The sequence below is a fragment of the Amphiura filiformis genome, chromosome 5 (genome assembly GCF_039555335.1).
Source record: "Amphiura filiformis chromosome 5, Afil_fr2py, whole genome shotgun sequence".
Lineage (NCBI taxonomy): Eukaryota > Metazoa > Echinodermata > Ophiuroidea > Amphilepidida > Amphiuridae > Amphiura > Amphiura filiformis.
The window spans coordinates 78,142,693-78,160,605 of NC_092632.1; the positions used below are offsets into that span (position 1 = coordinate 78,142,693).

Consider the following 17,913-nt stretch of genomic DNA (forward strand, 5'->3'; position numbering starts at 1 on the left):
AGGTGCATGTAAATTATGTTTGTGATGCTGGTAATGTTGTGGCATATCATATGGGTATGTGCAGGGGGGGCCGGCCAAGATTGGCTCAATTTTGACGTTGTCATTGGTTTTACACGTAAACACAAAAATGTCTCAAATTATTCGAAAACTGTATGTATGTTATTAAGCACTATTTTATCAGTCTAAATCCGTTGAGGTTCGCCAGTGAACCTCATTGTAAGTACTGTTTTTTTTGATTTTTTTGTATGAATAACGCGATATGTTACGATATATACTAAAAATTTCCCCCCACATGTATCAATGAGTTTACGTGGTGTAGTGGTTACGGATCTCGCCCCACACGCAAAGGGTCCCAAGATCGATTCCCATCCCCGGCGATGAATAAAAAATTTTCTTCTTCTTTTTTCTTTGAATTTAAAATTATTTATTTTCATGTGAAAATGTATATATTGCACTGGGAAAAATAATTTGTGCATTTTTTTTTTTCTGTAATGGTCCACCCGGCCAATAGAGCTAAAAGCGGATCTTGGCTCCGGGAAAAAATAATTAAATCCATCGTGCAGGCAGTGTTGCCGTCATATTGTCTGTTTTGTTTACGCTTTTGGCTGTTGCCACATTGAATAATGTAGTCCACCGTCGTCTGGGTATGTGTTCCCTTTTGAATGAAAAACAAAAGCATGAGCGGAGTGCACAAGAAAAATTCAGGGGGTATTGGTACAAATTACCATACAGAGACATGCTGAAAAAATGGGTAGCATTTTCGGCCTTTGGTATACTAGTATATCAATGACTTCTTTTTCTAGGCCAAATTTGGTACATACATTTACATTATGGGTGCATCCATATGCCAATTTTTTTACAAAATTTCTCAATTTGTTCCAAAAATAGCCAAATTTTGTATCCTTTTAGCTAAAATGTTTTGAAATTTCCCCCAAATTTGGGGGAAACTTGAAAAAGCTTAGAAAATATGTGTTAAATGTGGTAGAAAATTTTGACTTTTGTTATATCGATGGGTCCATTTTTTAAATTGGTATATTGATGGCCCACTTTTAAATTGTCAGTGATATACCCCTAGTCCCCCAACCCAAACCAAACTTGAGTACTCCCTGGGAAAAAATATATGCCAGACACACAAGTTTCCATGAAAGAAACAAGCAAAAACACAAACAAGTCAACTGACAAGAAAGTAAACAGTTTACTTCTATCAGCACAAATGTTGTAAATTCACTTTCATTCCTGATATTTGTGTAATCAATAATTTACTGGTTCCAGATTTTTCACTGGGGAAAGGGGGAATAATTTAGGGAGGAGTTATCAGTCTCTTTCTAGGAAGGGGAAATCAATCAAAATAATTTTGTTTATTTGGCCCACTTTTGATTATCTCACCTCTTCTTCTCCTATGACTGTGATACCACTAAAGCGTCTACGAAGTGACCAAACAATGCATTTCTGTGCCTTACGATCTGCTTCTGTTTGAGGATCAGTCTTGGCCTGCAAACAAACAAAAGAAATAAGAAATAGATAAAAAAATACCAGCAGTCATGAATATTGTATACTTGATATGATTCCTGTGAAAGGAATTGGACTTTTAATGGAGAAGGGGGAGGGTATCCGAGGGTTAGAGACAAATTATGATCAGGGCTAATCAAGGCAGACAATGTGTACCATGCTCAACCTAACACAATAATTCAATCTCATTTTAAGGTGGTACTACATTTTGCATTTTTCTCCAAAAATAACTACACACTGGTATCAACAGTTATGTATATTATAGGGGCAAGGAATCCAATTACTTTTCTGAAATTTCAGTGATTCAAGACAAGTGGTTCATTTTATATTTTAAGAAATGATGTACATGTAAATTCTAGCGGTACCTCTTTTCTTATCATAAATAACGTAATGTACCACTTGTCTTGAGTCACAGTGTAGTAACTGGATTCCCTGCCCCTATAATATACGTAACTTTTGTTACCAGTGTGTTATTATTTTTTGAGAAAAATGCAAAAATAGTCACAAATTTATCAAGGGGTGTAGTACCACATTAAGGGATGCTTGTTAAAATATACCAAAACATTTGACCTGTAAAACAATGGAACTATACATAATTTAAAACTAGGAACTCTGCAAGATAGATCACAATCATTGACAGGTTTCTTTAAAATAGGTTTGAAAGTTATAGGGGGCACTAATTCAGGCATGAGAATGAGCATCCATGAAAAAACCTAAAGTGTTTGAAAAAAGCCAGAAAAAGTGTGTGAAAAGGCTAACAATGGGCTGAAATTAAAAGCAAGTGCGGAAAATTTGGACAACAAAAAAGCCTGAATTCAAGTTTAAACCTAAAAATTCTCATGCCTGCTAATTATGGGAGGGTCAGGTGTTAATCAGGTCAGGTACAATTTACTAACAATCATGGATGTTCTGCCATTTTCAATGCAATACAATGATGTGATGAAAGTCCATGGTTGGATAATGTGTCCACAGTACCCATGAACACTGTCCATAGTTGTAGATGTGGAAACACATGCTCTCTTTATTTGATCATGTTGATGGCGAATACCGTATTCATTCCAGTGCGCTAGCGCTTAACGAAGTCATTTTGGGTGGACGCTTATTTTTGACCCAATTTTTTCGTAAGGGGTGTTTATTAGAGACAAATTTATGTAAGAGACAAATTTATGTACATTATCAAAGTGTCCTGAGACGTTGTAGACTTAGTTTTTCTGAATGCAGAAAATATAACTAAATATTGCAAATTTACACAGGACTTTTAATGTCCCAGCTATTTCACTGTATCGACATCTATCTGTCACTTCCCCTTTAGCAAATTGACAATACCCTGGGTGTGTGCCTATTGGGGCATGGCCTAATAATTCAGATACTGGTACCAAAGTACTGTATGAATGAAACAAGTAAAATAAATAAGTTAAGAAAAGTGGTGTATCCTAGGTGTAAGATATTCATGAGTTGACTAGTGTAAAGACTCCATTGAGGAATTAAGCAGCTTAGGAATAAAGCTGTACATATACAGTAATACTCCAATAGAAGATTTGTGAGACTAATTCCATGCAGTCTTACAAGAAGGATAAACCAGAAAAGAGACCTAGTCATTTAAAAGCTGGTTCATATCTGGGTTACCAACAGAGGAACTTCTTTTATGCAATATTTTTAGTTTCATATTTATAGAGTCCAACCAGGAGGATGAGACTACATACATGTAGGGTTAAATGTCGGGACCTAGGTCATAATTTGAGAAGAGATGAGGTCCGACCAACAGCCATTTGCGGAAGTAAAAAGTCACGTCTATGACATGTACCATAGTCTGCCTATTAGGAAGATGATTAATATCCTGCATATTTAATGCCTCATCAGTTACTTGGTATAACTGATTTACTATAGAATAGTTCTTATACGATGTTTTAATATTTTTTCAACAACTCTTCCTATACCTTTGTACAGGAGACAACCGTTGTTAAACCGTGATGAACCCACACTTTTACTGAAGCGTATCTGTGAACGCGAAGCGAGACTACGCGTTCTGCGAGAGCGCGTAAAATTCGTCATGCCTGGAACCTTTGTGCGTATGCCAGCTTACAAGTTGAATTCAGTATTTTTCAGGTAGCGGCTAAACATTGCCGTTTTATTCTGTAGTTTTATTGCTGATATCAAAAGAGAAATCATCGAAGTTTTTGTAAGGCTGAGTGGCAATGATTAACTGGCATTCCTCGTAAAATAATCGTGAATTATACGATATTTAGCTTCTTTTCGTTGTTGAAAGGATTCAATCATGTTTCACCGTTGTTCATCACCGTTTAACAACTCGCGTCGGTGTGTCTGCGTGGTTTACTTAGCCGGGCAGCTAAAGCTGCCCTCGCGAAATAAACCACGCAGACGACGCTTGTCGCATCGTTGATAAACGGTGATGAACAACGGTGAAACATGATTGAATCCCTAAATCATACATGTATTGATAAATTGTGGAGCAAATATTTATTAAATATCTTCCAGGGTCTATGGTAAGACCGATGTGCCTACTAAGCATGCCGGGAAACAAATTGACCTATAGATGTCAATTCAGATTGTAGAGATGAGGTCCGACTTGTGTGAATCCTGACCTTTTTCAGTGGCAATTCTCGGAGAAGTTGCCTGGTCCAACTTCAATTATGTTTTCTATTGTGCATTCAATGACCACATCAATGTGTGTGACCCTAGTGATTGTGACCATACAGGGTCTCTGGTGTGATGTAGAGCACACACAAAACATTTATTTTATTGCATTGCTTGGATAAAAGTTAACTTGCATTACCCCACACTATACATAGCCACCTGATAGTACTTTGGACCACAATAGCCTCATCCCAATGGCATAGTTCAATAATCTCAATTAAACAAATTGCAAAATTTGACCTCAAGTTGCAGGGTATGAGTTTTTGTACCAAAATTTTCAAAGGTCGTTCAATGAATGTACAAATGTATTGGGGCTAAAAAACTGTGCCCTGATAGATGAACAATTGAACATGTTGGTGGGCAAGGGTTGCAAATTGAGTTCACATCAAGTTCAATGTCCAAGTGGACATAGCCATCTGACAAGCAGAGTTCACAAAATGACTACCATGGATGTTATTTCCATAATAATGATGATTTGAAGTCAGTTACTGGATGTTGAACTTAATGTACTTTATGTACATCTGATCATGACCTTAAAAACCGCTTGCAGGTCAGGAAAACACAGGTACACACCTGTAACACCACAACCTTATATGCATCAGTATCATGGGTTGCCTGATAAATTGTATACATAATGCACAGGTATCTTGTTGGTAATGAAGACCTGTATTGGTACTGCACTGATTACAAAGTATAATGTTTAAGTTCTCCCATTACACCACCTCCTGTAAACACATGTATGTAGACCAGTCCCATTTATAATAGTATGATAACCATCTATAATACATACATGTAGTATGGTATCCCTGAGTGCCAGTATCCAAGTGAACCAGGTAGATATACATGTATGGAGAAGTCTGAAAAAAAATGCATTTCCTGGGAAGCTAAATTTCTCACATTGAAGATTACAAACATTCTCACATTGTGCTGTCTACTGAAGATAGCAATACTATTAGTTCCCCCCTGTTTGTTCACAAAATACGGGAAAATATCTACCGTCTGGTGCCGTATGCCATGAAGCCGAAGGAAGTTCTTCCTTGCTTTTTAACAGTGCAGCAATCCCGTGCAAGTCATGTTACAAAGACGTGTGCGTGTAGGACTACGCAGGTAATACAGGAAATATTACCTGCCTGTATATATGAGTACGCAGGTAATACGGATTTTTATCCAAGTGGTGTTTGACCAATGAACATTCTTATTCTTATATTATTTTTTTTTTTTTATCTAAAGAGGACCCTCCCCCCCCCCCACCCCAGATTTCCAAGGAAGAAGCTCTCTGGATCATGTGGATACCCCACTTTTTCCAGCACTTGATGTGGATTTGATTTAGTTTACATCCATGTGACATTACAGAATAAGATAGAAATCAGAAAAAGAAAGATTGCATATCAGGGCTACAATGTAAGTGCATAATTTTCCTGGCTTGTTTCCACAATTCTCAAAAATGTTAATAAAATATCTAATTCGAAGTAAATCATGAATTTTGAAAACAGAGTCAGTTTCACTTTTTGTTTAAGATTCCAGTTTGACAAAATTTTACACCATAGTGAAGAAACAAAATGAAGCATAAAGGACAAATATGTAGATCAGTCATTCAATAGTGAAAGTCACTTTGGTGCATTTGACAAAATTATACAGAGCTACAAATGTATATATGTACTACTCCCCATTCCAGAAAATACAGTACTAATTTTTTGAGATTAAAAAAATATTATCAACTTCTGCCAAATGAGCAGTATTGGTCACAAAACAAGCCCCCCCCCCCCCAGTAAAAGAAATCCTACATACGGCCCTGTATACATTTGTAGCACTGCAAAACTGTAAGCATGATAGCATTAGTCTCAGAACTATATCAACACTTAGCAAATTAACAACACAAAATTATTGAAGGAATGAGAAATGTTTGCAATTGATAGCTGAATTTATGCAAATGGGCTCAATAACTCTTTGGTACATGCTGCCCTATGGCATTGCTACAATGCAGTCAAAAGGTGTACCTACATTGTGTAGCTGTCCGTGTGTTTAGTTTACTTAAAATTATATAATCTATATATTTGAACACACTTTGTACATTTCTTTTGGAAACATTTCCTCATCAATATGCATTCATAATTCTTGCATTTTTTAGCCCCAATGGAATAAGAACATCATAGTTTTTTCAGCACCTACGATACATCACCATGATCACTACATGACGTACGTCACACCACAGACCTGGGGAAACTCTTTCTTATCGGATCCTCATCTACACATTAACTGGGTGCAATCACTTTTGTCAACTCAATATGCAATTTTTATGGAAAAATAAATTGAAAGAGATATGCATGTTCATTTTAAGGAGGGAAAAGAAAGAGGAATGATTTGTGACTTTGTGAATCAATCCAACCGTTTGTAAAATTGTAAGTCAATAGCGGCTTGGGGCCATCTATGTATTTGCTTGTTTCAGCTAGCCGAGCCCATACAGTACCCTCGGAATGTGTGGGCGGAGGGTTGCAGGCATACCGCAGCCAGTGAAAGACATTTGGAATTAAAGTCAGATATACATGCAGTGTGCGCACGATTGTATTTTCCTATTTTGTGGAAAAATCAATACAATAGCACCAGTAGTGAATTTCCAATTGTCAATTTACCGAAATATATTTCACAAACTTATAGATTTACTATCTAAAATGTACCATATTTGTGTCTTGTAATACACAATGTCATCAAAAACGAACGTTCCGGTAATTAACAAATTGAGACAGATTTGGAGGGTCGTGATTTACCACCTCCTCGCTTCAAAAACCTATTATTCCAATTAGTTGCATGGAAGTTAATTATTCTGAGCTTTGTTCAGGGTGGGTTTTAAGTAAACAGAGCATTTTGCCACCAGCACTGACCTGATCAAGTTATAAAGTGAGAAAATATGGAATAATTGGGCTATTCCATTTAAAATCCACACTACCCTATAAAAGATTTTGGAAATATCTTCCACAGAGGGAGTATGAATTTCAAATGGAATTAGCATATAAGGCAGCTCCATTTGAATTTCATATACCCTCTGAAAGATTCAACCTGAATCTTCCACAGAGGTAGTGTGAGTTTAAAAGGGAGCTGCCTAATGTGCTAATTCCATTTGAAATTATACTCCCTGTGGAAGGTATTTCAAAATCTTCCACAGAGGTAGTGTGGATTTTAATGGAAGAGCCCATTAAATAGAAAGAGCCTCTGGTTGAAGGAAGGCCCAGACAAAAATGACCCATCTGCCTCCATTCCTCCACTTGGCTATTTAGAGCACTCTCATCTCCCCTGGCAAATAAATATACCTGACACGAAGAGGAGTAGTACTCGGGTAATTTTAGCACGGTGGCCAGCTATATTTGGGCATTTACGTCAGGGATGGTTGCCATGGCAACACACATTAGCCATTGATGAGAGGGGTTTTGACATCCAGGGTAAAGGCTAGATCTTGTTAGCAAGAACCGAGAGTCTCAAGATTGTATGCCTCCGCCAGAACAATGTGAAATTTCATTGAGATCCTACATGTATACAAGCAGGCAAAGAATTCTCGGCTTTTCCGCTTCTTCTCACAGTCAGGGCTAAAATGGGGACAAGGATATTTCATCAATATCATGTTATGTAACACCACTCCCCTAATGAATAGTTACTATTTTACAGGCTTTCCAATTATTGTCGATATTGGTGAAATATTTGTAATCTCATGCAGCAAAGATTCATAGGGCAATCATGCAGGTCAACTCCAGTGATAATAGACTGCATTGATAAGCAACTATTTGACAACCTTTGATTGCACAGCTATTTTAAGACTTCATTCAATGATTAAGTGTTACTATAATAATATAATAATTTATCTATAATATAATTTATCTACATCAGTTTGAGAACACTCTTACTGAAATTGCACTATGCAGTGTTCTGTATCCAAAAGCTTGTTGAAAGGCCTGTCTGGACTTTATCTCGATGGTAACCTGCTCCCACAAAATCACCAGGGCACTACAGAATACAGTCCATGACCATTAGCCCTAATGCCCAGTTGCTTTTTGGCAAGGGGGAAGGAAAGAAGGAGGAAAGAAAGAAGAAGAGAAAACTTTTTTTCTTGGGTGCCATGCCGTGCACGGCCTACCTTGCCACGGGGTGTAGCTTGCCCGACCATGCTTTCTGTTGCCATATTACTGTTCGCATGATGACGCAATAGCATCACATGGGATACCTGCTTGTGCCTACGCCCTCTGAATTGAGGTTTTTTGATGTTTGGTACGGTTATGACAAAATTCAATAGAAAATAAAAGAAATCCTCGAGGAAATATTGATGTTTGCAGACCAAAGTGAGCCATCCTAACATGTTTGGTATGATTTCAAAGAATATAAAAGAAGGATTTCAAATCTGGAATATCTCAAAGTTATTTTGTCAACTTCATGCTCATTTTGTGAGAGCCGGTCATTGTGAGTTTAGGCTTTCTGATTCTCAACCCTGGACCTGTTAATATGTACCGTACTGACGCGAGTATAGTCCCACCTTCGAGTAAAGTCCCACCCCAAATTTTCGAAAAAATTTCAGAAATTATATAAAAATCGGCTTTGGAGTGTCCCTGGACCTAGACCTAAATTGTAGGCCATGTGTGTTTAAATAATACTCTATTAATGATTTCAAAATGCATTTTTTTTTAAATCAACCATGAATGATCCTAGCATTTAGGTCTAGGTCCAGGGACACTCCAAAGCCGAAAAAATAAATAACTTAAAAAATAAAATAAAAAGGGATTTACATTTTCTTGGGCAGAGTAACTGAGACAATATCAAACTGGACAATATTTTATAAAAAGTTGTAATTTTTCATAAAAGATTTAGGATGTTGTTTCAACTTTCACATTCACCACAACAGCAATCATTCATTTCAGTGCACAGAGGGAGGTTAAGAAATATCCACCGAATAGCAAAGTCAGGAGCTAAAGCTATCATGTTATGAAGCTTTCCGACTGACCGAATAGGAAGTCCTCATGTACCGGTACATGTACAGTGTATTTCTACACGTATGTACATTGACCTATGTACATTTCCTGGCAGTGGCGGTGGAAGCATTAAAATTTAGGGGGAGGAGGGTAGGGGTCTGGGGACAAGCATATTATGGTCCTGTTCTACAGGGACCTTAAATGACCCCTAAATGTTGTTTAACCTCGCATCTTTTGATATACACATATACCCAATGGTCACTGTGTCCAAGACCCAATGAAATCCATCAAAGTACATCAAAGTACGACAAAGAGAAATCATCAGAAGATGTAACAGTTAACATTTTTGTCACACACATACGCAATGCACACAGACAGTGCTCATTTCATACTCCCTGTCGCACTTGTTCCTCATCAGCGGGTAATAAGGATGAGGTACCAAGACCTATTCTTAAGCTGGTTTTTAAATCTTTGAAAAAGAGACAATATGTGACCGTACCACGACGACTGAGCCGTAAATTCCTCCCCCGGTCAATTTTGTTTTATTTTGTGTTTAGAAAATATATATCATAAGCTTTAAAATGGTATATCATTTGATATCCAGAAGCGGGGTTATGGTTTGTTGAACTTTGCTCCTTCAACAAAATGATACCTTTTTCCGTTTCTACATGTGTCTCTTTTTCCACACTGCTGGTAATTAATATCAAACAGTCATAATTGGCAGTCATTTCAAATCATCCCCAAGTCAACAAGGTCAGGAATGTCCTCTCATTGTTAATCGTTGCTGGTTAAACCAGAGAAGATGTAAAGAAAGGAGGGAGAACGGAATTATATCCTTGAGATAATCCTGTAGGTAATCCTGTCGCACCTATTCATTGTCCTTTATTCTCAAGTAGTTACACATCTACTTGAAAGTAGCCTTTGATGTGATGTGATGTGTGTTGGCGACTACGATTGATAAATTTTTTTATCCAGAATTGAAACCATATCCAATGTTTCTATAGAGAATTCCTTGAAAGTATGACATGTGTGTGTTAAGTACCTGATGTTGATCTGAAGGGATACCACAGGTGGAATCGTGGATACTATAGAAAGAAATGTAGTTTTGTAAAGATTCCAAAATAAAAATCCCTTTAAAGGGAATACCCAGGCCGTACGGAGGTCACATGACTGCACAACCCCGGACTGCCCCACCTTGGCTCCACATAGCTGCAAAGAGGTAGGCAGTGTATGCAGTAAGCCTATATAAAACACAGGTCTTCTGATCAGTCAAGAAGGTGGTGATTCAACCAAAGAACTAGTACTCCACAACTGAGCTATGATTGCTGAATAAGTATATGAACTACCTGTATGCTACTACTAGCCTACTGCAGTCAGAGAACATCAATCCCCATTATGCCAATATGTTTTTATATAAATGTATATGAATGCATGTGGTGTTACTATGCTATAGAACATTTGGCTCAGAGGTCACAGCTAGGATATCAATTTAAAGTAAATGATTTGGTACATGAAGATCAATCAAAACTAATTATGAACTTGAGACAGCCAGATTTAGTGACCTTCTCTGTCAAACATTGCACAGATTCTCATGTTGAGTATCTGTGATTTTTGTGAGTGAGAATGTTTCACTGGCAAATGCTTAATCAATGCCTAATTATTTTGATAAAAGTAGGCCTATATCAAACAGTCTAAGTGGAATAACTTGCATGATGGGAGCAGGAGGATTTTTTACAATTAATTTAGTGTTCGATTATAATAGCAGACTTTAATAGTAGTAGTTTAATGGTTCCTTCTAATTCAGTCTGTGATGAGAACAACAATGCAATTCAAATCATAGATGTTTAAGAAGTGTGACCTCAGACCTGGGCCTCAGACCAGCCAGCCAGCTAGCCAAGTTCATGAATTAGTGGCCATGGCCATTCACCAGTCAACTTTCATATTGCAACATCATCCCTATATGTCAAAAAATAACTTCATAGGCTACAGAACAGCTGTACGAATAATTGTCATGGGGACTTGAATGAGGTTAATATTCCATCTATTCCTGGGTAAAGTCAAGCACTACTGAATATAGTTTTATGAATTTTGTCATGGGGAGTGAGGTTAGTTTAGTAGCCTGCAGATCCATTAGATACTCTGCATTATCCTGTAAAATAATTTTAATGAGGACGAAGCAAATGCATTTGGCTACTTCGTTTCAAAGTAGCCAATTTGGGTTCAAAGGACAAGGTCTAAACTGAATGTAATATCACCAGGCTGAAGCCTGGGTGAAAATCCGGCCATTTTGGAACATATATTAATTATTTAGGAGAGTATTTTAGGATTTTGTTAGAAAAGGGATGATTTTTGATCATATTTTATTGTTTTATGTATTTTCCTGCCATTCCATGATTTCCTGCAAACCCAATAAAGATATTTTGATAATTGAAAATAGTGTGTATCATAAATCGTAGAGGTTGAAAGTGTAACCAAGCGTGCAAAATTATTATTTGCCATGAACTTCGGTCATATTTTATTTGAAATAAACTGGATGTTAGGATCTGCATGCATGGTATGCATAGCAGAGATGTATCGTTCGAGTCCGGACTCGGACTCGAGTCCGGACTCGAGTCCACTTTTTGTTGGACTCGGACTTGGCTCGGACTCGGACACGAAAAGACTCGGCTCGGCCTCGGACACAAAAGGACTCTGACTTGAAGCCGAGTCCGGTCCGAGTCCAGTCCAATTAAATCCATGTAAAATGTGAAATGATAAATCTAAAAATGTCAAAATAGATCTCAAATTTGTTGACTTTACTTATTTGAACATTTTCCAAATTAATTGGGGCTGTCAAATCTGTGATCTGTCATATATCCTACATATCCAGCAAATTATTTAGATTTATCTGTCACTTAGCAGAACCATAATTATTATTGTTATCATTAATTTAGTAATGAAATAATTGATAAAAATGCATACTTTGAATATTTGGACTATAAAAAATATCTAAGAGTTTTTTCATGGAACTTTCCAATCCATTAAAATTTAAGAGAGAAACATGCACATGCACTGGACCCTACATCTCAGCTCCCACTCAGTAAATTGGCCCGGGTAAATTGGTAGGTCCATGACAGGGCTACGGTGTCTGTAGTTTGTGTGTGCTCACTACTCACAGCACATTTGTGTGGGACAATTTTGAAAAGATGTTTAGAGTTAAAGGTGAATTTCTGTTAGTATGATTATTATTATTCTGATGTTAGAGATGATGGCGATGATGATGCAGAGATGCCAACATTAACATCCAGAAAATAGAGAGGATTCAAACAAAAAATAGGGAGACTTTCTAAATTACATGCAACTTCAAGGGCACAAAATTTGCCAGAAATAGGGTTGCCAAATTTGGGTATCAAAATGGATAAAAATGTTTACAATAATAGGGAGCCTCCCTCTAAAATGTATTTGAATACATTGCAATTCATTTACACATCTTTATGCTTCACACAGCCTCGTGACATTTCTCTAGTCCTGAGTTTCAGACATGTAGTGTGCCACACACACACACAAATACCCCCACATGACTGCTGTCTGATACAGGTGTTCTGATACATGTAGTTTTTACCTTCAGGAGTTACATGTAGCTGCTCATGGGTATGGGTCTTTGAAGTATACATGTCACATTCAAGTTGAATGACCCCCCCCCACCTCCGGTCATGGACCGAGTCCGGACTCGAGCCGGACTCGAGTCTGGACTCGAGCCGGACTCGAGTCTGGACTCGGGTCTTATTTTTGTTGGACTCGGACTTGGCTCGGACTCGGCACCCCCGGACTTGGACTCGAGTCTGGACTCGGACACAAAAGGACTCGGACTTGGCTCGGACTCGGATACAAATGGACTCGGCTCGGCTCGGACTCGGACAAGCTGGACTCGGGTACAAGTCTGATGCATAGTATTGATGGTATACAGACACCCTTTTGTTGTATTTTATTGTTAAACCTAAATAGCGTGATTGATTTTGAATGAGCGGCAACACGCATATTTTGTTTGAGGATAGCTGGATCTATCTCCTTTTCTTTACATCTTCTCTGATTAAACATACCTAGACAAAATACAACGGTTTGTAACCCATCATTTGAACAGGATTTAGCCAAAGCAAACAAACACCAGAGCTATCAAAAATTCTATAGACATCTAAGGTAGAAGCTTATTATCCTCTTCAACAATAGGATTATTGATTAGTTTAAAATGAGATAAATATCGCAACAACTTGAGGTACCAATGAATACGACCTTCATGCACATTTTACACTGTAACTCAGAATACAATATATTTATATATAGAACATTTATGGCTCATTTGTGCTACATGTACGGCCACATATTACTAGTAAATAATACAATGTAGCGAACAAAAAACTCCTTACACTTACAAACTCTCTGCAAGAATTATGCACACATAAAATTTACATAGCAGGTGTTTTCACCAATGGATTTTACGGTCACTCGGTTCATTTATACCTTGATTTTATAGCATCCAGCTGCATGCTTAAGAATGGTACGGATGTCTCAGGTGGGAGAAGAATTCTTGTAACATGATGTTGGTAATGCATAATCATGTGTGGATTTGCATACACCTGTATGTATTCTAGTGGTGCAGGCGTGCAGCTCCTGGGGGAGGGCAGAGTGTGATCAAAATCCGCCCTTCACACGAGGGACTACATTATCCCTTGTCAAAATTTATTCCTTTTTGTGTGAGGGATGGAAATAAACAAAATAATAAGCAACCACCATCATAAGTTACATCTTCAGTTTTTGTATTGAAACGTACGTACATATTTATGCTTTTCATGAAAGTGTAATGTAAAAAAATTTTGTTTTCAAGGAATCTATGAAGCACAGCTAAAGTTTATGCGAGGGATGGACATGTTCTAGGTGAGGGATGGACAAAATGTCCAAAGTCACCACTAATGCAATCCTTGACAGCTAAATGAAATGAAGTTGTCAAATTAATTAAAGTTCATTTGATATACCCCCTAAATACTTGTGAGGGACCTAGACAGATTGTCTGTGAGGGACATATGGTCGACTAAAGATCTTATTCAGTGTGTATTTCACTTTTAATTTCAAATTACACAGAAGTTTTATTTCATGCTGTTTGTTTGCAATACAAAATTGTAGTTTTGATAAAGAAGCTGTAATTAACAATTTAATAATTAATAAGTTGGTGTTTGTCCCTCACATTAATTAAGGACTACTAACTCTCTTTTAAAAGCAACAGGACCTTCAATTCCAAATATTTTGGATAAATAATTAATAAGTTGAATTAAAGTTTTAACTTCAACACTACACTATTTTTCGCTCACCTGGAACGTTTTCACTAGTCCGACTAGCGTCTTCAGCAGATGGTGATGCTGTCTCATCAGTGAGTGATATCCCGATTGTACATTGTAGACAAGATATCAACACAGCATCACCATCTGCTGAGGACGCTAGTCGGACTAGTGAAAACGTTCCAGGTGAGCGACAAAATAGTGTTTTTGTTGAAGTTATAACTATAATTCATTTTATCTACCACTACGTATGAATATCCACTCGTATAATTAATAAGTTGGTGTCTGTCCCTCACATTAAAAAGGACTACTAATACTAACTCTCTTTTTAAAGCAACCGGACCTTCAATTCCAAACATTTTGGAGCATGACCGACTGGCCTAGTTAATGTTTAAAGACATACTCTTTGACTGGGTAGAAGAATTGGGCTAAATTCAAATAAACTTAAGAATCAACTTTTAACCCATATACCAAACCCCCCCCCCACACACACACATCATGTTTGCGAATTACATCTCTATAGAATATGAACCGAGCAACAAGTAATACCACGTTCTGATTGGTCACTGTGTTCTGGTCTTGCTGTCATCATGTGCCTGTCTCAGGAAAGTTGGAAACACAATAGCAATATTAGCGACTTGGACGCAGGGATTGAGTTTTAAGGTGTGCGAGTGCGATTCGATTACACGCGCCGCACGCCTGAAAATACGCCGAGGTGCGATTTTTAGCACACCTAAAAAAAAAAAAAAAAAAAAAAAAAAAAAATTTTTTTTTTTTTTTTTTTAGTTTTTAATTTTTATTTAGAATGTCCCTGGAACTTAAAAATGTCCCTGAAATATTTTTTTTTTTTTTAAACTTCAAAAAAAAAAATTACAAAAGATTTTAAAAATTATAAATTCATGTTCAAAATAGGCAAATTTATAATTGATGTTCACATTACAACCTATTTATGAAGTAAAGAAGCATACAAAACAAATGCATTTTAAAATCATTCATAGAATATTATGTGAACATAATTTACAAATTTGCCTATTTTAAACAAGAATTTATAATTTTTTTAAATCTTTTTGTAATTTTTTTTTTTTAAATTAAAAAAAAATTCCAGGGACATTTTTAAGTTCCAGGGACATTCTAGGGACATTCTAAATCCAAAAAAAAAAACTAATTAAAAAAAAAAAAAAAAATGACACTAGCAATAAGTCCAAAGTCCAGGGACATCTATGCAGTATACACCATTCATTACCCCAGAGCTTTTACCATGGCAATTTAAAAAAAGTACATACATGTATGTTGTCACAATTGCTAAGTTTTAGCTGAAAATGAAATCATAGTCATACACCAGTTTTGAAAAAGCACACCTTGGTTTATTTAGGTGTGCGATTTGCAGCACACCTAAAAGCACACCTCGGGTTATCCAGGCGTGCGATTTACAGCACACCTGTCACATTGCAAAACTCAATGCCTGTGGACGATTATTGGACAGTTAAAATTTTGTTCGGACCACTAATAAGTTCAGTTCTATCTGAATGTGGTACTGCAAAACTTTCTTCAAACAGGGACAGTCTGTTTTAATTTGTTGTTGAACTTGAAGTCTTGAACCCTGATGTCTACATAACAAAAGAAAAGACATTGTTGGACAAACAATTTAAAGAATAATATGTAAAACAATTTAACTTCCACTTTTTAAGTACAACAACATTCAGATTTTTTTAAAATTAAGTTACATATGTAATTTAAAACCTTTTAATTGTCTTACCATATAATGCGAGTGCAGCGAGCAAGAAATTTTGCATACCGTATTTCGTCAAATAGCGCCCCCTCTCAAATAAACGCCCCCACCACTTTTTTCAACCAAGATGTTTAAAAAATGCCGATATTTCCATGCTATCTTGTGTAGTAAGCTTACCAAGTCGCCCACATGGTCGATAATAGCGTCAATAATTGGCGAAAATCTTGATTGGAAACCCGAAGTGAACCAGAAGTCCGTGTTTGAGTTCATAGTTCGTCAATTTAGCGTGAGTTTTAAGTTTACCTAATGATTTTAACGGGAATTATTGTTCTAAAATTGACCTTGAATAAACGCCCCCATTGGGCAAATGTAACGCCCCCGGGGGCGTTTATTTGACGATATTTGAACATGTTCCTAACGTTTTCCTACGCCTTTTTAGGGCATAATATAGAAACGCGTGCCCAAAATATCTGTGCCAAAAATTGCTTGCCCCCTTTCGACCTGCCAAAAATCGCTTAACCCCCTTTTGACCTGCCAAAAATGCTTGCCCCCCCTTTGGCCTTCCAAAAATCTTTGCCCCCCTATAATTCACCATCCGGGGTACACATAATTATTGCACCACCCTAGTGAAACAATCATACCTTGTATACCTTGGTGTACATGTACATTTGAAATGTAATTTCTAGTCTTTGTACATCCATGGACTTGTACAGTGTACATGTATGCCTATTCCAATCCACACACACATATCATCGCCCCAAGTGCGTTACAACGCAGTTTATATGCGATATATGCTTAGAATACGCAAAGGTTTACTGCAAAATATATTATACAACAACTTCAACAAGCCATCGCATTGGTTGTTCATTACTATTGTTGTTAGAACCTTTCAAACAAACAAGAATCAAGATCCAGGACTGGAGTCTTAAAAACTTTTTCACTTTTTAATATGAGATCACCGACACCGACTATTAAGGGACCATTCACAAACACTTGTTAGGGGGCCTGATGCAAAAAGGGGGGCCTTGAAAATTTTGACCCTCCTAAGCTAAGGGGGCCCTGAAAAAAATGACCACAAATTTTCCTGGGAGAATTATTATTGAATAACTTTATTTTATATGCTTTTCTATGGGGTTGACCGATAATTTTCATGTTAAAAAAATGTTTGCGATGAAATTTGTTTGCATCAGCCACCCCCCCCCACAAGTGTTTGTGAACGGTCCCTAAACAGCACAGTCGAGTCATGACAGTCAATATGTCAATTGAAATTTTAAGTGTATGGTTAGGGTGTCAGACAATCAAATTCTTTTGATTGGATCATATTTATTTGCTGAGCTGCATATATTCATGAGGTTATGAATTATGATTTAACTTATAAAAGCTTCATACATACCAAGTCCTTGTGCACAACGCCAAGATCCCCAGCCTTCATGATATCTCGAATGATAGAACCAGCTCTGTTTGCAACTGCAACAGATGCAGACATCACTCGTAATATCAGTGATGGATTGCTCACCGCACCAGCCATTATTGCAATCTCCACAGCTACTCAAACTTATACTGCAAATAACAGAGCTTTGCTTCACTCTTTTGTCGCTTAATTTGTTTTCTTAGATGCCAATAAGAATGGTCATACAGAGAAATTCAAACAGCAAGTTGATGCACGCACTTCTCCCACTGCAATCACACACCAAATGAATAGATTTACAAACAGGTCAAAGGGCAATTCAGGGAACCTAGGTACTCCACGTGCTAAGGCTCC

General features: G+C 37.2%; 1 protein-coding gene across 3 annotated transcripts in view; it reads right to left on the reverse strand.

Moving 5' to 3' along the window:
• LOC140153770 (3'(2'),5'-bisphosphate nucleotidase 1-like) overlaps nucleotides 1–17,836 on the reverse strand; it is a 34,233-nt gene extending 16,397 nt beyond the window's left edge. For 2 of the 3 annotated variants that reach the window (XM_072176623.1, XM_072176622.1), the window contains exons 1-2: nucleotides 17,545–17,836; nucleotides 1,387–1,491 (exon numbers count right to left, since the gene is read on the reverse strand). In XM_072176623.1, the coding sequence (XP_072032724.1) occupies nucleotides 1,387–1,491; nucleotides 17,545–17,679 (240 nt within the window). In that variant the 5' untranslated portion in view covers nucleotides 17,680–17,836. The remainder of the gene's footprint in view (nucleotides 1–1,386; nucleotides 1,492–17,544) is intronic. The other variant, XM_072176625.1, reaches the window with a different exon arrangement.
• Nucleotides 17,837–17,913: the final 77 nt, after the last annotated feature.